This window comes from Carlito syrichta, unplaced genomic scaffold (assembly GCF_000164805.1).
Source record: "Carlito syrichta isolate Samal-C Ts95f unplaced genomic scaffold, Tarsius_syrichta-2.0.1 Scaffold316401, whole genome shotgun sequence".
In the NCBI taxonomy this organism is placed as follows: Eukaryota; Metazoa; Chordata; class Mammalia; order Primates; family Tarsiidae; genus Carlito; species Carlito syrichta.
This window is the reverse complement of record NW_007260497.1, coordinates 122,628-142,840: the sequence shown is the minus strand read 5'-3', so window position 1 is coordinate 142,840 and position 20,213 is coordinate 122,628. Positions and strand designations below refer to the sequence as shown.

Genomic DNA, 20,213 nt, shown 5'->3' with positions numbered 1-20,213 from the left:
ACTGGAGTGCAGTGGCACACTCCCGGCCACCACAGCCTTGACCTGCTGGGCTCTGGCGATCCTTCCACCTCAGCCTTCCAAGTAGCCGGAACTATAGGTATGCGCTACCATGCCTGGCTAATTTTTGATTTATTGTAGAGACAGGATCTCAACAAGTTGCCCGGGTAGGTCTCGAACTCGCGGGCTCAGGCAGTCTACTTGCCTCAGCCTCCCTGACTGGCTAATTTTTTTATTTTTCATTTTTTTGTAGTGATGGGTTTCACTGTGTTGCCCAGGCTGGTCTTAAACTTATGGCCTCAAGCGATCTTCCTGCCCTAGCCTCCCAAAGTGCTGGGATGAAGGTGTGTGGCATTACTCCTGGCCTATTCCAAGTTCTTTACTTGTATGATCCTATTTAGTCATCAAAACAAATCTTATGAGATAGGTACTATTTTGCGTAGTTTACCAATTAGAAACTAAGGTGCAGATGAGCTTTTGGATTAACTTGAACCAGCATTTATACATTGAGCAGGTGGTAGAGCCATTATCTGCATCTACTGTGAAGCCTATGCTCTCACCTCTGGGCTCTGCTGTCTTTTTTTTTGAGTTGGAGTCTCACTCTGTCACCCAGACTGGAGTGCAGTGGCCGCTCCCGGCCACCGCAGCCTCGGCCTGCTGGGCTCTGGCGATCCTTCCTCCTCAGCCTTCCGAGTAGCCGGGATTACAGGCATGCGCCACCACACCCGGCTGATTTTTTGATTTATTGTAGAGATGAGGTCTCACCAAGTTGCCCAGGCGGGTCTCAAACCCGCGGGCTCAGGCAGTCCACTCACCTCAGCCTCCCAAAGGCACGGGATTACAGGCTGAGCCACCGAGCCTGGCGGCTCTGCTGTCTTTTAGGACTCTAGGGAAGGATTCTCTGCCCTGGGCCCTGAAGTGGGGGATAGGAGTGGCTCCTTGTAGGCTTGCTATGCACATGACAGTCTGATTGATTTCTGCTTGTTGTCACTTGTCTGCTCCTGTTCCTCAAGGACTCAACTGCGTTAGCTCAGTTCCTGCAGGGCAGTTCTCCCTATCTTCTCTGGAGTCTGCAAGCTCTGCCACCCGAGGTCACAGATGACTTCACAGTCTTTAGCCAGAAGCCAGCATGAGCACTGAAGACTTTCTCTCTTCCCTTTATGTTCAGAGAGTATAGACTTCTAGAATAGCTTATTCTAGAATGTATTGTTTTGATCCTCACTGTTTTTCTCTAATTGAAGCTTCAGGAGGGGAATCCTTAAAGCTTGATGTGATCATGTTTTTGACTACCTGCAACGTCTGAGATGCTCTTAGTTAAAAGTAACAGGAAACTGGCAACCTCTTTCAGGTCCCCTCTCACTGTGGGAGCTTTTCTGTCTTAATAAATCCTACTTAAAAATAAATAAATAAAAGTAACAGGAAACCAATTCAAAATGACTCCACAGTAAAGGGAATGTGTTGTCCCATGTAGGGGAGTCCAGGGGAGTTACTACTCCAGGACTGCTGGTTGTGGACCCACTGTCTTTTCATCTGCTCTTTCAGTGCCATTTGCAGGTTGGATACCTTGTGGTCATAGTATGGTACTAGTCTCATTTGAGGCTTCATGCTGCTTCATTTGGATACAACAAGAAAGTGAGAGCATGCCCTTTCTTTGTTTTTTTTGAGTTGGAGTCTCACTCGATCACCCAGACTGGAGTACAGTGGCCGCTCCCGGTCACTGCAGCCTCGACCTGCTGGGCTCCGGCGATCCTTCCGCCTCAACCTTCCAAGTAGCCGGAATTACAGGCATGCGCTACCATGCCCGGCTGATTTTTTTATTTATTGTAGAGATGAGGTCTCGCTGCCCAGGCGGGTCTCGAACCCGCGGGCTCAGGTAATCCACTCACCTCAGCCTCCCAAAGGCGCGGGATTATAGGCTGAGCCACCGAGCCCGGCTTTTTTTTTTTTTTTTTTTGAGTTGGAGTCTCCTGTCACTCAGGCAGGAGTGCAGTGGCTCGCTCATGGCCACCCTAGGGCCGACCTGCTGGGCTCAGGTGATCCTTCTGCCTCAGCCTTCCAAGTAGCTGGAATTACAGGCACGTGCTACCACACCTGGCTAAATTTTTGATATATTGTAGAGATGAGGTCTCACCAAGTTGCCTGAGCTGGTCTTGAACCCCTGGGCTCAGTCATTCCTCTCATCTCGGCCTCCCTAAGTGAAGAACATATCCTTTTTATAAACTTTGTACCAGAGTTGTCGGTCACGGTGGTTCACACCTGTAATCCCAGCACTTTGGGAGGCCGAGATATGAGGATTGCTTGAGCCCAGGAGCTCCAGACCAGCCTGGGCAACATAGCAAGATGTTGTCTCTACAAAAAATTAGCTGGGTATGGTGGTATGTACCTGTAGTCAGAAGCTGTAGCTACTTGGGAAATTCCCTGTAGCTACTCAGGAAGTTGAGGCAGAAGTGTCATCTGAGTCTGGGAAGTCAAGACTGCAGTAAACTGTGAGCGTGCCACTGCACTTCAGCCTGGGCAACAGAGTGAGACCCCCCAAAAAACTGGATCAGAGTCCTGAGTATGAGTCTGATTGGTTCATTCCTGTCCTTGCTTCTTGAATCTAATGAATTGGTCCAGACTCAGATGATTTAAACCTATTGCTGTGGCATGAGACACAAGATCACTCTGATTTGTTTAGCTGAGTGTGAAGTCAGTTTTTTCCAAACCCCTCAGATGCCGAAGTGCAGTAGAAGGGTGAAAAGATTTTGAGAGCCACCTATGGTGTCTGCTATACATAGCAAGTACAATTTTCAGGGAGAAAGCTGCACAGTCAGGGATGGGACAGTGATGGTGAATCGAGAAGATCCATGTTCTGTGGTCATTTCCCATTTCAAGGACACTTCACAGGGCCCAAAACTTAGAGTCCCAAGACCTCTAGTAGGTCTGAGTCCAGCTTTTCTATGTACTAGTTTATGTAATCTTGGAGCTTCTCTGAATTTTAATGCCTCCTCTGTAAAGTGGGAAGTTATTTTATGCAAAATTGAAGTTTACTGGTTTGAAATTGTGTGATATTGAAAGTCTCATGTACAAATTTGAATGAATACAAATCCCAGTAGGTTTTTTTTTGTTTGTTTGTTTGCTTTTGAGTTGGAGTCTTACTCTGTTGCCCAGACTGGAGTGCAGTGGCATGCTCCCGGCCACTGCAACCTCGACCTGCTGGGCTCCAGCAATCCTCCCGCCTCAGCCTTCCAAGGAGCTGGAACTACAGGCGTGCGCTACCACACTCGGCTAATTTTTGATTTATTGTAGAGATGAGGTCTCACCAAGTTGCCCAGGCGGGTCTCAAACCCACGGGCTCAGACAATCCACTCACCTCAGCCTCCCAACGCGCGGGATTACAGGCTGAGCCACCGAGCCTGGCCACATCTCAGTAAGTTAAGAGAATTTATTGACCACATGATTTCTTTTTTTTTTTTTTTTTTGAGTTGGAGTCTCACTCTGTCACCCAGACTGGAGTGCAGTTGCCGCTCCCGGCCACCACAGCCTCGAGCTGCTGGGCTCCGGCGATCCTTCCACCTCAGCCTTCCAAGGAACTGGAACTACAGGCATGCGCTACCATGCTCAGCTAATTTTTAATTTATTATAGAGATGAGGTCTTGCCAAGTTGCCCAGGCGGGTCTCGAACCCGCGGGCTCAGGCAATCCACTCACCTCAGCCTCCCAAAGGCACGGGATTACAGGCTGAGCCACCGAGCCCGGCTTGTGCAGCAGTTTTTAATGGTTGTATGTGAGTAAAGGTTCATCAAATCATAACACTCCTTTGCTTAGATCCTTCCAGTGGCTCCCTAAATCACTCATAGTAAAAATCAATTTCCAGTTAGGAGCAGTGGCTCACACATGTAATCCTAGTACTTGGGGAGGCCAAGACAGGAGGATTGTTTGAGCCCAGGAATTTGAGACCAGCCTAGGCAAAAATAGCGAGACTTCATCTCTACAAAAAATAAAAATAAAAAAGTTAGCCAGATGTGGTGGTGTAGGCCTGTAGTCCCAGCTGCTCTACAGACTGATGCAGAAGGATCTCCTGAGCCCAGGAGGTCAAGGCTGTGATCATGCCACTACATTCAAGCCTGGGCGACAGAGTGAAATCCCTACTCAAAAACAAAACACAACTTCTTGACAAGGCCCTTTATAGTCTGCTTTGAGGCCACATCCGTTTTTCTCTCTCTCACTCAACCTAATTCTAATTTCAGTTCCAGTGGGGCCATATAGACCTCTTTGCTATTTCTTGATTTCAAATTCTAGTTGTTCATTGTTGGTATATAGAAAAGCAGTTGACTTTTGTATATTAGTCTTGTATCTTGTATACTTGCTATAATCACTGTTCCAGCGATTTTTGTTTTTCGCTTGGTCAGTTTTTTGGGATTTTCTATATAGACAGTCATGTTATTTGCAAACAGACAGTGTTCTTTCTTTCCAATCTGTAGAGCTTTAATTACCATTTCTGGCTTATTGCAGTAGCTAATAAAATGTTGCATAGGAGTGGTGAAAGGGGCATCTGACCTTGTTCCTGATCTTTGAGAGAAAGCATCCTATGTTTTACTAAGTACGAAGTTAGCCGTAAGTTCTTTGCAGATGTTCTTCATCAAGTTGAGGAAATTCCCTTATATTCCCCTGATGCTGCCCCATCAACTAGATTGTAGCTCTATCAGGACAGAGAGCTTTGTTTACTTTGTTCATTGCCATATCTTTCCTCCCTAGGAAGGTACCTGGAACTTACCAGATGTGAAAATATTTGTTGAACAAATGAATGGAAACCATGGTTAATAATGTTGTAGCAAAAGAATATGTAAAAGTTAGTTGTTTTTATATTTGGGGAAAACTGTTCACCGAATTAGTGGAAAGTAAAAATTGTTGATGACTTTTATGAAATTCGGAAGGCATCTGACCACGTTTTGCTAATCAACTTTCTTTGGGCCTCAGTTTCTTGATTTTAAAATGAAAATTGGGCCAGGCATGGTGGTTTATGCCTATAACCCCAGCAAATTGAGCCCAGCCTGGACAATATAGCAGGACCCCTTCCTCTGCAAGAACAAAATTTGGCTGTGTGTGGTGTTGCATGCTTGTAGTCCCAGCTACTTGGGAGGGTGAGGCTGAATGATCACCTGAGCTCAGAAGATTGAGACTGTGGTGAGTTGTGATCATTCCAATCCAGTCTGGACAACAGAGTGAGACCACCCCCCAGGACTAAAATAAATAAATACATAAAAATAAATGATAAATAAATACATAAAAATAATTTTAAAAGTTAATATTGGTCTTAAGTTCTTTTCTGGTTTTCTTGTATGTTAGACTTTTCCTCCCCAGTTCTGGAGTATTTTAACAAGAAGGGAGTTCAGAGATCCTTAAGTCCTATGTTCTCTAGCCAGTGGATCAACTCTGCCTGTAAGTCCCAGGCTTGCCAGCCAATAGGTACAGCCTTCTGGTCCTCTCTCATGGCTCCTGGATGGGGTTCCTGGACGCCCATTTGGGAGAGGGGCCTGGGTCACAATGCTGACATGCTGCTCAAGAGTCAAACATATCTGCTTTTAAGTATCTGTGTGATGTGAATTGGATGACTTCACTTCTTTGAGCTTCAGTTTCCGTCTCTAAAATGGGCATGATATACACAGGTAAAGATTGTTTGTGGTTTTCTTGCATAGAACAAGTGCTTAAAATGGAATTGAATTGCTTATTCTGCCCCACATCTGCTTTGTGATCATCTTGATTCCACATCAGAATCACTTAGAAAACCTTTATAAGCAGTCCTGATGCCCTTGAAATCTTTAAGTGAAAGAAACCAAACACAAAAGGCTATATGTGGTATGATTCCATGTGTATGAACTATCCATAGTAGATAAATGCGTGGAGTCAGATGCAGATTGGGTATTGCCAGGGGCCGAAGGAGGGGAAGAACCCACGTAATGGTGAGGGGTTTTACTTTAGAGTGTTGGAAAGGTTTTAGAACTAGATAGAAGTGGTTGAACAACACTGTGAATATACTATATGCAGTGGAATTGCTTTTCTTTTTCTTTACAGCTTTCTTGAGGCTTAATTGTCATATTATGAATTCCACATATTTAAATGTTGCAATTTGATGAGACTTGACATATGTATATTCTCAACTGTCACCACAACCAAGATAGTAAATGTATTTTATTCTCTCTCAAACTTTCCTCTTGGCCCTTTTAAGCATCATTTTAAATTCTCACTTCCAACCTTTCTCCCTTCCCCCTGACCCCTAGGCAGCCAGTGTTCTGTTTTCTGGTACTATTGAAAATTGTTTTCATTTTGTAGAATTTTATGTAGATGGAATCAGACAGCATGCACTAGCTTTGTCTGACTCCTTTCACCCAGCAGACTTATTTTAAAATTCATTTATGTTGCTGCATATATTAATAGTTCATACTTTTATTGCTGAACATATTCCATTGTATGGGTACAATACAAGTAATTTGTTGCATTCACCTGTTAGTGGACATTCGGGCTGTGTTCTTTTTTTTTTTTCCTTGAGTTGGAGTCTCACTCTGTCACCCAGACTGGAGTGCAGTGGCCACTCCAGTGGCCACTCAACCTGCTGGGCTCTGGCGATCCTTCTGCCTCAGCCTTCCAAGTAGCTGGAACTACAGGCGCGTGCTACCATGCCCGGCTAATTTTTTGTTTATTGTAGAGATGAGGTCTTGCCAAGTTGCCCAGGTAGGTTTGGGGCAATTACAGCTGAGGCTGCTATGAGCCTTCATGTGTAAATCTGTGGACATATGCGATGCTTTCTCTTGAGTGCCTGTCTTGTAGTGGGATGGCAAGGTCATGGGACATATGTGTGCATAAGCTCTTGTGGACATCTAAAAAGTAAAGTGTGATGAATTATTTGAAATGTTACAAATATATTTGGTAAAAGGAGAAGAAACCTGAATTTTTCATTGGTGAGGCTATTAACTTTGAAAACTATGGTCTCAGTAGAGTGGGAAGGGGTATCTAGGTAGGTGGGAAGCTTTTTAGAATGGGATTAGGAAAAACTGACGGGTGAAGGTTAAGTTTGGGTAGGGAGTATTGCTAACTCAAGATCTGTTGTTATTGTAGAGCATAAAGTTGTTTTTGGAAGTCATGAATTGCTCGTTTTAAAATGGCTAATTTTATATTATGTGATTTGCACCTTGATTTTAAAAAAGGAAACATAAAATCCAGGCGACACTTCAGGCCAACTAAATCAGAATCTCTGGGTATAGGTCCCAGCCATTGCTGTTTTTTTTTTTTTTTTTAAAGTTCTGTAGGTGATTCCAGTATGTAGCCAGAGTTGAGGAGCAGTGATGTAAGGAGACGTTGGCAAACTTTAAAGGTCTGGATAATAATTATTTTCAGCGTTGGGCACCATAAGTTCTCTATCCTTAACTATTCAACTCTGCCACTGAATTTGTAAAAGCAGCCATATACAACATGTAATGAATGAATATGGCATGTTTTTCTAAAACTGATTCATGATAACAGGCAGCAGGTCAGTGTGTGCTGACCCTGTTCTGAAGTCTGGCGTTAGCCTACTCCAGAGCCTTTGTTGAAGGAAACTGACCTCCCAGGCAGAACCAGGCCGATGAAGGCAGCTGTGCTGCCTATTTCACTTTTTCCCATTGGGCATACGTAATTACTTAAGAAAAGAATAAACATCCTAGCATTAAAAAAAAAAGAACATTAAAATGCTGACACTTGTGTTTAATTCTAGCTGCAAAAGACAAGGAAAAGAATAAAGAGAAGAAATTCAAAGAATTTGTGAGAGTAAAGCCAAAGAAGAAAAAGAAAAAGAAAAAGAAAGTCAAACCTGGTAATTTTCCCCTCACTTTCATTTAGGTTTCCTTACCATAGGTAGATGGGATTGCTTTCTCCCACTGTGTCCTCCAGGCCTGTACTGAGCAGAGGAAGGTCTACAGGCCTTGACCAGGACTTGTGGGCTTAGTCTTGCATGGGCAGGGGAGGCTCCCACTCACGCAGGTGTACAGAGTCTGGTTGGCATTTCAAAGCCCCCTCCCACCCCCACCTACTTCATTGGTTGGTGTGCCCTGGCACAGGGTGGCTTATATGAATTCATCAAAGTATGCGGGGAAGTGTAGGTGAGTGTTCATACACAGAACTTGTGAGCCAGGGTCTCACTGTTGCCTAGGCTGGAATGCAGTGGCATGATCTTGGCTCACTGTAGCTTCGACCTTCTGGGCTCAGGTGATCCTCCTCCATCAGCCACTTGGAGTGCTGGGATTACAGGCATGAGCCACTGTGCCCAGCCTCAGAACTTTTAAATACACATCTTTGAACCCTCTCAAGAAAGGATTCACTTCTTGAAAAGTGTGGCGGCCGGGTTTGGTGGCTCAGCCTGCAGTCCCAACACTTTGGGAGGCCAAGGTGAGTGAATTGCCTGAGCCCGCGGGTTCGAGACTCACCCGGGCAACTTGGCGAGGCCTCATCTCTACAATAAATAAAAAATTAGCCAGGCATGGTAGTGCACGCTTGTAGTTCCAGCTACTTGGAAAGTTGAGGCACAAGGATCGCTAGAGCCCAACAGGGCGAGGCTGCAGTGACCAGGAGTGTGCCACTGCACTCCAGTCCGGGTGACAGAGTGAGACTACAACTCAAAAAAAAAAAGAAAAGAAAAGTGTGTGTCTGGCCCCCACAAAAATGTTTAAGAAATCTGTGTTCCAACCTTGGGAGCATAAGGAATGACACGTTTTGTTCTTGTTGTATTTTGGTGCTTATAAACACACTCTTATCAGAAAGAGAAGAGAAGAGTGAGTGGGGGAAGAGGAGGTGTTTGAGTCTGAGATTCTTGCAGGTAGAAGGAAGTATTAATTCCTACGTCTACCCTCCACACTCATTATGGTTGTGGTTGAATTGTCCCTGAGCTCTTTGAACAGTAGACTTGTTGATTGGTTGATTCTAGAATACCCTGACTATGTCTGGGGTTGTTTATTCCTTCCTGATTCTTTCAGAATGCCCCTGCAGTGAGGAGATCAGTGACACCTCCCAGGAACCTTCACCCAAAGCATTTGCTGTCACCAGATGTGGATCCTCACAGAAGCCTGGGGTCCGTATGAGTCCGCAGCTCCATGGCTCAGAATCTGGAAACCACAAAGGGAAAGTGAAAGCATGCGGTAAGGAGTCTCTATCTGATCATTTGCCGATCACTTGTTGGAAGGTTCCGGCATACCCATGGGCTTGGATCCAGACTACCACAATAAAGCTAAAATCGCAGCATAGCAAGTCACACACATTTTTTGGCTTTCCAGTGCATATAAAAGTTATGTTTATACTATACTGTAGTCTGTTAAGTGGGCAGTAGCATTACATCTAAAAAATACACATACCTTAGTTGAAAAGTACTTTATTGCAATATTGAAACAATTGTAATTCATCCACTGACAGACACTGTGTAACTGACTCTCCTATTCCACAAACCATAACTGCAACTTTGATTAAACAAAACTGATTTCAGTGACTTTCTCATGTTAGGACCACTAACCATGAAGTGCTTCTGGCTAGTTTACAGAGAATGTACACTTGCATACCTTGGGGTCCCTGATGCAGTTTTTGACATATAGGGCTTAACTGTATTGCACTTAAATGTTAAGTCTGCACCCCAAAGTGAACATGGGTCACATGTAATATACATGTTTATTCAACACGCATGTGTGTGTCTCCCCTTCATGAATAATCATAGCTCTTCTTATAACCTGTTGGATATGTGTACTTGTCCAACCTACTCAACATAAATTCCTTCCTTCCCTGGAAGTATCTATCTGCCTTTCAGCTTTGCCTGAAAACTATACTTCTCAGCCTGTCAGAATGGCCATCTTGCAGGCTGCCACCCTTTATAAGAATAAAGTCTCCTTTCCAAATTAGAAGAAAAGTAAAAAAATACTTTATTGCTAAAAAATGCTGACACAGAGACATGAAATAAATATATGCTGTTGGAAAGATGGCATCAGTAGATTTGTTGGATACAGCGTTGCCACAAACCTTAAACTTGTGAAAAAATACAATATCTGTGAATTGCAGCAAAATGAGGTATGTCTGTGTTTAGGACAGTGTCTGTTGCAGAATAAACCCTTAGTGAAAGTTAGCAGTGATTATAAATAATGAGGCACCCAGACCTAGTAATTCCGGTTCTGATTGTCCCTGGAATCTTCCCCTCCTCATTCCCCACTGTCTGCAGAGGTTTGTTGTTGTTGTTGTTATTGTTTTGTTTTTCATTTTATTTTTTTAGTTAGAGTCTCTCTCTGTTGCTCAGGCTGGAGTGCAGTAGCACACTCATGGCTACCACAGCCTCAAACTGCTGGGCTCAGGCCATCCTTCTGCCTCAACCTTCCCAGTAGCTGGAACTACAGGCACATGCCACCATGCCTGTCTAATTTTCTTGATTTATTGTAGAGATGAGGTCTCACCTCATTGCCCAGGCTGGTCTCAAACCCATAGGCTCAGGCAATCCTCTCTCTCACTTTGGCCTTCCAAAGTGTTGGGATTATAGGCGTGAGCCACCATGCCTGGCCTGTCTGCAGAATTTTACAGGTGGCTCTGGATACAGACTGCCGGTAAGCCAAGTCCTGGCTGGATGGGGTGAGGGTGAGACTGAGGAATGTGTTCGCATCATTAGAGATGATGGTCTGTGTGGTTCCTGGGGAGTTGTAGCTGCTCTGCCAACGAGCTTTGTGACTTGGACAGCCCCTGACCTTGGGCTTCATTCTCTCAGTGAAATAAAGATGGAAATCATTGCCAGGAAAACTACTTCATCTGGGCTGTTACTCGATGGTAGGCCCAAGGAAGAGATTGGCATCCTCATTTCTCAGCCTTGTGAACACTCGTGGAAGAGTGGGTCTGTGAGATCATTTCCTGCTTCTGACCATCTAGGGTTTTTAAAATTATATAACTATGATTTAAAATAGTGACTGTTGTTTTCCCTTTCCTCTCAGGGGAGGATAATTTGAGTGAGTCCTCTTCTGAGAGCTTTCTTTGGAGTGACGAGGAGTACAGCCAAGACGTGGATGTGACCACCAACCCAGACGAAGAACTTGATGGGGATGACCGCTATGATTTTGAGGTGGTCCGTTGCGTCTGTGAGGTCCAAGAGGAAAATGATTTCATGATTCAGGTAGGTAGAGCTTCCAAAAAACAGGTCTAAAGAAGCACAAACTGGTCCTTGGAGGGAATTCTGAGGCCAACAACAGTGGCAAGTCACATCAGAGCTCTAGAGTATAGTATTAACAGTAGCAGGCTGAGCTTTGCATTCTGGTTCAGCTTCTTCAGAATCCTAGACTACTGTAAATAGTCCATTAACAGAATCAGGCAACACTTGAGGAATCATTGAGTCTAAACTCACGCTCACTTGAGGCAACTGAGACCCGCCAGTGGGAAAGGCCTTGCCTTTGGTCACAAAGGGAAGAGTTAAACAGCAGGGACCTGACTCTTGAGAGTGGCAGATGACTCTTCCTGTGGGCTCTTCTCTCCGAGATACATTTTCTTTATGGCCTAGAGTACTGGAGGCTGGTTTCATACTATCTCTGTTTCTTGCTGTTTTGTGTTTATCATCTCCATCTTCAAGAAGTGCCTGTGGGGTGGGACTTCCCTAACTGCTTGGGGAGACTGTTACGGGCCAGCACCTGCTTGTTCTTTTCTTTTCTGCTGCAAATTTCAGTTCTGATGGTGGTGGCTGCAGTCTGGCAGGCTCTGAGTGCTGTCATCAATTTCCTGGGTGTCCTATCTGGCTTAGAACCTTAGTTTTTAAAAGGAAGTCACTGTTCTATTGGTTAGGATTTTTTTAGGGGTAACTATGTCCTGGAACCCAGAGGCAGGGATGCCATCAGGCTCAGGAACCTAGAATTCCATCCTGAGGGACTTGGTCCATGTGTTTCCTGCTTCTCTCTGGAGTCCATTTGGTTCTTTTTCTTTTTGCTGCTTGCTTAAAATTTTTGAAATAAATGCAAAATGGAAAATGCAAGCTGGTCACCCATTCACTCCTGACCCACCTTTACATTTTTGTGTTCAAGAGACTAACTAGCTAGGCTAAGGCTGGAGACTTAGTCCTAATTCTAAATGCCTGGGCAAGGAGTTCCAGCCAGGCCTAGACCAGATATTAGCCTTTGTTTTGTTTTGTTTTGTTTTGAGTTGGAGTCTCACTCTGTTGTCCAGGCTAGAGTGCAGTGGCACGCTCAAGTCCACTGCAGCCTCAACCTGCTGGGCTCAGGTGATCCTTCTCCCTCAGCCTTCCAAGTAGCTGGAACTACAGGTGCGAGCTACCATGCCCGACTAATTTTTTGATTTATTGTAGAGACGAGTTCTCACCAAGTTGCCCAGGCTGGTCTCAGGCAATTCTCTTACCTTGGCCTCCCAAAATGCTGGGATTACAGACTTGAGTCACTGTGCCCAGCTGGATATTAGCGTTTGAAACAGTCACCTGTGGCAGAGGGGAAAGAGGTTTGTTATGGGTCAGATACCCACCTTTGTTCTAGTTAGGTGGTCTTGTGTTGGTAGAGGTTAGAAGGTGTGGACAGTGTCACATTGCACAAAAAGACTGCCTAGGCCCACCTTTGTTGTATGAATGAGGAATGGGGTTTTTCCCAGTGAAAGGAGTGGTTCCCCACAGCCTAGGTAGAATCCACATAGTTGATTTGAGATTGTGAGAAAAAAGCCCGGCCTCTTGCCTTGCTTTCTGTGGTAGAGTGCGGTTTCCTTGTCCTTATGTGCTGTAGGCTGACATGACATTGATTTTGGAAATTTACTTTTGGATCTTGACTTAATATACAGTTGAATTTATGCTTGTTATCCTTGAATTTGTCATCTTCTTTTTTTTTTAGTTGGAGTCTCAGTCTGTCACCCAGGCTGGAGGGCAGTGGCACGCTGATGGCCACCGCAGCCTTTACCTGCTGGGCTCAGGTGATCCTTCGACCTCAGCCTTCCAAGTAGCTGGAACTACAGGCATGTGCCACCATGCCTGGCTAATTTTTTGATTTACTGTAGAGATGAGATCTTGCCATGTTGCCCAGGCTGGTCTCGAACCCGTGGGCTCAGGCATTCCTCTCACCTTGGCCTCCCAGAGTGCTGGGAATTATAGGCGTGAGCCACCACATCCAGTGAGCTTGTTGTCTTCTTACTTAACAACCCCCTTTCGTCTGATTTCTTGAAACACTGGAGCTTTGACATAGTTCTTTAAACTTTCAGAAAGACCAGAGAGTGAGTAGACCCACTTGCTTTTTATTTTCTCAAGGCTTATAAAGTATTTTTATTTTTATTTATTTATTTTGAGTCAGAGTCTCACTCTGTCATCCAGGCTGGAGTGCAGTGGCATGCTCACAGCTGCTGCAGCCTCAACATGCTAGGCTAAGGCGATCATTCCATCTCAGCCTTCCAAGTAGCTGGAACCACAGGCATGCACCACCATGCTCGGCTAATTTTAAAAAAAAGTTTATTATAGAGATGAGGTCTCACCATGTTGCTCAGGCTGATCTTGAACCCCTGAGCTCAGGTAATCCTCTCACCTCCGCCTCCCTGAGTACTGTGATTACAGGCTTGAGCCTACATGCCTGTCTAAAAATTTATTTTTAAATAATTAATTGGATTAAAAAATATGGTACATGATGAAATATTACACAGCCATAGAGAAGGACAAAATTATGGGCTTCACAGCAATTTGGATGGATTTAGTGTCTATAATACTGAGTGATCTATCACAGAAACAAAGAAGTGAGTACCATATGCTCTCACTCATAAGTAGACCTTGAACATTTACCATAATACTATAGGAAAGATATTGGCAGTAGCTGGAAACTGCCAGTGGAGGAGGGCAGGTTATGTAACATCAACTAGGGATCAAAAGGAACCAAAGGGAAGTCCAAGCTTTACCTGTACGATGACCAGCTGTATACCTAATCCTGAATTGTACCCTACATCTTTAAAATAAAAATTAAAAAAAAAAATTATTATAGATTTGCAGGAGGCTGCAAATGTACAGGGAAGTCTTCTGAATTCTACCCACCCTGGCCTCCCTCTCGTGCTAACAGTCCACACAACTACAGTGTAATATCAAAACCAAGAAACCAGTTGACACTGACACAACCTCTAGAGCTTATTCAGATTTCACAAATGATATATATGTACTCTGCAATTTTGGCCTGTGTAACCATTCCTACCAATCAAGATTCTTGGGATACTGTCACCACAAAACTCCCTCATGGTTACCCTTTATAGCCGTACCCATCCCCCTCTCCCTCACCCCTGGACCCTGGAAACACTAAAATTTTTCAATCTCTTTAATTATGTGATTTTATGATTATTGGTTAATAGAGTCATGTGGTATGTATCTTTGAGAGTGGCTTTTTCCAGTCAGTATATTTTCCTTGAAATTCATCCAAGTTATGTGTTTCAGTAGTCAATTCCCTTTTATTGCTAAGTAGTATTCTATGATATGAATGTACAAGAGTAGTGCTCTTTTTGTTAATAGTAGCAACTGTGTACAGTTGAGTATTGTTTTAAAGTTTCTGAAGTGTTTTCATAAATACCATTTCACCTTTAACAACACTGTCACAAGTCATTTGGGAAAACAGAATTATGAAGATGTAATTTGTTTATACTTATAGAATCATTAACTATGTTAACTTACAATTTGAACCCAGAACATCCAGTCAAGTGCTCTTCCCTATACTGCCCTAGCTGTGGGGATTACAGTTACAGTTGAGAAGTAAATCAAAAAATTTTGTTTTTCAAACATAATAGCAATGTCTAGGCCGGCTGACCAACCCTTCACCACCACCAGTGGTGTATGTGCATGCACACACATACACACACACTTTAGGTCGAGGGAATGTCTTGTCTTTTTTAATAGATTTTGTAGTAACCTGGGATTCAAGGGTACATGCATAGTCTCCAAACAGTGCCTGGCATTTACGATCTTTAGGATACCTCGATCTGCTGGTTTTTACTTTTTTCAGCATCAGAACCCTTTTTCCTAATGGACTCTTCCACAGAACCCCAACATGTATAACAGGTAAAAACAGTAGTTTTAAAAGTTCAAAATGGATCATCTTTGCTTGTAAGGGCAGACTTATGAATGGTGGGCATCTTCCCATGAATTCTGATGTGCAGTCAGAGTTGTGAGTGACAGTTGCTGACCTAGAGCACTTCAGTGGCTCATTTGTTTTTCTCTATTTGGCTACACAACAGTGAGACAAGCATGATGCACTTGGCTGTCATCAGGGTGACTTTTCCCAAATGGCATGCTGTGTAGTCACTTTGATTAATCAGAGATGGAAGGGAAAGCTTTGTTCAGAGAACAACTAATACTGGGCTACCCTAGCCTAGCAGTACAAAATTGTGTGTGCCAGTGACCTTGTTGTCCCAACATTTGACCTGGAGCATGTTGGAGTGTTCATTTTTTTTGATAGTCTTATTTTAAAAACATACACATTTTGCTGATCCTCTGAAGCCCTGTGGAATACTATTAGGAAATTGTATTATAACATGAACATTTATAATTTTTTAGTAGAATTTTTTTTTTTGATTGAAGTCTCCCTCTGTTGCCCAGGCTGGAGTACTATGGTACAGTCATGACCACCCCAGCGTTACCTGCTGAGCTCCGGCAATCCTTCCGCCTCAGCCTTCCAAGTAAGGAAGGCTTGGGCAGCATGGCCTTGCTGGGGAGCACTCATCACTCACTGCTAAAGAGTTGTACAAACAGATAAACGCTACCATGCCCGGCTACTATGCCCGGCTAATTTTTAAAAATTTATTGTAAAGACGAGGTCTCACCAAGTTGCCCAGGCTGGTCTTAACCCACGGGCTTAGGCAATCCACTCGCCTTGGCCTCCCAAAGTGCTGGGATTACAGGTTGAGCCACCGAGCCCAGCCTAGAATTTTTTTTAAAGTTTGCTTTTAAAAAGATGTTGAAGACTTTTGGTTTCTGCCTTATCTCTCTGGGCATATGCTCAGTTCTGGCCTTGGTGTCCTGGTCAGATCTGGTCTTTATCTGTTTGTACAACTCTTTAGCAGTGAGTGATGAGTGCTCCCCAGCAAGGCCATGCTGCCCAACTGTAAGCAACCCATTTCTGATCCACTGTGGGGCTTTCTCCATTGACCTGTCTTTAAGTAGCCCAGGTCATGGGATGTTTGAAAGTAGAGTGTAACTAGGCATGGTGGCTCACGCCTGTAATCCCAGCATTTTGGGAGACTGAGTTGAGAGGATTGACTGAGCTCATGGGTTTGAGAACAGCCTGGGTAAGACCAGCAACATGGTGAGACCTTATCTCTATAATAAATTTTTAGAAAATTTAGAAATTTAGAAAAAAGGCTACTTGGAAGGCTGAAACAGAAGAATTGTCTGAGCCCTGCCGGTCGAGGCTGTAATGGCCATCAGCCTGGCCAACAGAATCAGACTCTGATTCAAAAAAAAACAAAACAAAGAAAGTAGAGCTTGATGAACCACTGTGGCTTTATGAAGAAACTAAGTTTGGAGCAGTTGGAGCCACCCCAGCTGTTACATGGTGGTATCAGGAGTCGACTTAATCTGCTTCCCAACCTGTATGTGGCCTCCCCAGCTTAGTTTAGGCTTGTGTCTGGCGTTGTGGCATTGAGCTCACTTCAAAACTCTTTGGTTTGTGTCCTAGAGGACTTTGCTCTCCTGTCCACTTAAACCAAGAGTATCCAGCTGGTTTTGTGTTATGGAGAGATGGTTTCTGACTGTCCCTGTCATTGTGTGCAATGTAACTTTTTCACTTAGTAATTTTGCCAAAGGCATAAATTTAGAGGGAACTAACTGGAAAAAATGCAAATTAAACTTTTTATATGCATTCACCATCTAGTTAGGAAGGCATGAATAATTTTTTTTTTTTTTTGAGTTGAAGTTTAATTTTGGAGTTTAACACGCAGGCTGGAGTGCAGTGGCACGCTCACAGCCACCACAGCCTCCACCTGCTGGGCTCAGGTGATCCTTCCACCTCAGCCTTCCAAGTAGCTGGAAATACACATGCACACTATCATGCCTGGCTTATTTTTTGATTTATTGTAGAGACATGGCCTCATCAAGTAGCCCAGGCTGGTTTCAAACCCTTGGCTTAGGCAGTCCTCTCATTTTGGCCTCCCAAAGTGCTGGGATTATAGGCTTGAGCCACTCCACTCAGCTGTGTTTTCTTAAACTTTTAAAATTAAATTGATATATATATATTTTTGAGAGTCTCTGTTGTCCAGGCTGGAGTACAATGGCACGCTCACGGCCACCACGGTCTCAACCTGCTGGACTCAGGTGATCCTTCCGCATCAGCCTTCCAAGCAGCTGGAACTACCGGCATGTGCTGTCATGCCTAACTGATTTTACTTGATTTATTGTAGAGATGAGGTCTTGCCAAATTGCCCAGGCTGATCTCAAACTGGTGGACTCAGGCAGTACTCTCAACGTGGTCTCCCAAGCTGCTGGGATTATAGGTATGAGCCACCATGCCCGGCCTTAAATTAATATTTTGAAAAATCCCTAGATTATATTTAGAGTTTGTTTTCAACAGGTGCATTCATTACTTTATAGAAATAATTTTCTTTGTTCTTCAAAAAAAATTATTTATTTATTTATTTATTTATTTATTTATTTGAAGTCTCACTCTGTTGCCCAGGCTGGAGGGCAGTGGCATGTTCACGACCACTGCAGCCTCAACCTTCTGGGCTCAGGCAATCCTTCCGCCTCAGCCTTCCAAGGAGGTGGAACTACAGGCATGTGCTACCATACCCAGTCTTGCCAAGTGTGCCAGACTGGCCTCAAACCCCTGGGTTCAGGCAATCCTCTCGCCTCGGCCTCCCAAAGTGCTGGGATTACAGGCTTAAGCCACGGTGCCATGCCTTAAATTGATTTCTTTTTTAAAGCAGGATTTACTGAGAGGACAGAAAAGCTTCCACAGTGGGAGAGGCCCCAAAGGGGTTGCCCTAAATTGATATTTTGAAAAACCCCTAGGATACATTTAGAGTTTGTTGTCTAGAAGTGCATTCATTACTTTAGAGAAATAATTTTCTTTGATCATTTTTATTATTTGATTGATGTTAACATTACTTAAGTATATTACTATTAGATTTTATTTATTATTGCTGATTTAAATCACTGGAAGGTTTAAATTTTACTTAATAATTATGAATATTTAAGAAATCTGGGGCCAAGTGTAGTGGCTCACTCCTGTAATCCCAGCACTTTGGGAGGCCAAGGTGAGAGGATTGCCTAAGCCCATGAGTTTGAGACCAGCCTGGGCAACTTTATAAGACCTCATCTCTACTATAAATAAATAAAAAAATTAGCTCAGCATGGTGGCGCATGCCTGTAGTTTCAGCTACTTGGAAGGCTGAGGCAGAAGGATGGCCTGAGCCCAGCAGGTCGAGGCTGCGGTGGCCATGAGCGTGCCACTGCACTCCAGCCTGGGTGACAGAGTGAGACTCCAACTCAAAAAATCAAATCAAATCTGGGAACCACATAGAAATTGGACATCAGGAAGCACATTTGATATTTAAATTTATTTAATTGTTTTATAACACCTTTTGTCAAGTAATAAATGTTTTAGGCTGTGAAGGCTATATGGTCTTATTGCAACTACTCAACTCTACCCCAAGCGGCTATAGGCAATATGTAAAACCAATGGCTATCTTCTTATAATACTTTATTTACAAAAGTAAGTTAAGATAGATTTGTCCCAAAGGGTATAGTTTGCTGACTTTAGCCCAGAACAATAAATATATATTAGGTGCCCAACCAACTTCAGGAATAATTATGTAGTGGTTTTAACAAGTTCATTTTAAAGTTTGGTTTATTTTTTAAAAGTTACTATTTTTGCTAGGCTCGGTGGCTCAGCCTGTAATCCCAGCACTTTGGGAGGCTGAGGTGAGTGGACTGCCTGTGCCTGTGGGTTCATGACCAGCCAAAATAAAAAATTAGCCAGGTGTGGTAGTGCTTCCTGTAGTTCTGGCTACTTGGAAGACTGAGGCGGAAGGATCGCCAGAGCCCAGCAGGTCAACACTGGGCTGGTCTTGAGTGTGCCACTGCGCTCTAACCTGGGCGACAGAGTGAGACTCTACTTGAAAAAAAAAGTTACTATTTTTAAGTGTAGTTTGTTGGCATGAAGTACATTCACACTACTGTATAAGCATTACTTTTTGTCTAAACGAGAGGTTAGTATTTTATATGTAGTATTTTAAACATCTTTTTTTCATTTTATAATATATAAGTTAAAGATTGTTTATTCTCTGCATAATGGATGTACTGTCATTTATTTATTTCCCTATTGATGGATATTTAGATTGGTTTCTAATCTTAACAATGATGTAATGAATAATTTTTAAATATAAATTACTTTGCTTTTGTGTAAGCCTACTTGGGGAACTAAGTTTTGGAAGTAGAATTCCTGAGTCAAAGGGTATGTGTATGTATAATTTTGTTTGCCACAGCAGTATTATATATACCCCCCCGGAGGTTGTATCAAAGAATAATCCAGCACCCTTGTCAATATAGCGTATTACCAAAATTTGCCTTTGCTCTTCTGATAAGTGAAAAATTAGTCTATTAGTATAGCCATTTTGTAATTTTTTTTTTTTTTGAGTTGGAGCCTCACTCTGTTGGCCAGGCTGGAGTGCAATGGCACACTCACGGCCAACCCAGTGACGACCTGCTGGGCCCCTGTGATCCTTCAGCCTCAGCCTTCCAAGTGGCTGTAACTAGAGGCATGTGCGTCCATGCCTGGCTAACTTTTTTTTTTTTTTTGAGTTGGAGTCTCACTCTGTCACCCAGACTGGAGTGCAGTGGCTGCTCCCGGCCACCGCAGCCTCCACCTGCTAGGCTCCGGCAATCCTTCCGCCTCAGCCTTCCAAGTAGCCGGAATTACAGGCATACACTACCACACCCGGCTGATTTTTTGATTTATTGTAGAGATGAGGTCTTGCTGCCCAGGAGGGTCTCGAACCCGCGGGCTCAGGCAATCCACTCACCTCAGCCTCCCAAAGGCAGCGGATTACAGGCTGAGCCACCGAGCCCGGCTCTGCCTAACTTTTTATTTATTGTAGAGACAAGGTCTTGCCAAGTTACCTGGGCTGGTCTCGAACCCGTGGGCTCTGGCAATCCATTCGCCTCTACCTCTCAAAGACCTGGGATTATAGGCTGAGCCACTGATCCTGGCCCATTTTGTAATTTTTTTTTTTTTTTTGAGTTGGAGTCTTACT

At 43.7% G+C, this 20,213-nt stretch overlaps 1 protein-coding gene across 1 annotated transcript in view; it reads left to right on the top strand.

The window, feature by feature from the left end:
• The window catches only part of PHF20 (PHD finger protein 20), a 164,940-nt gene that overhangs the window by 120,602 nt on the left and 24,125 nt on the right, over positions 1-20,213 (top strand). The window contains exons 11-13 of the mRNA XM_008074342.2: positions 7,726-7,824; positions 8,981-9,142; positions 10,958-11,136. Coding sequence (XP_008072533.1) covers positions 7,726-7,824; positions 8,981-9,142; positions 10,958-11,136 — 440 coding nt within the window. The remainder of the gene's footprint in view (positions 1-7,725; positions 7,825-8,980; positions 9,143-10,957; positions 11,137-20,213) is intronic.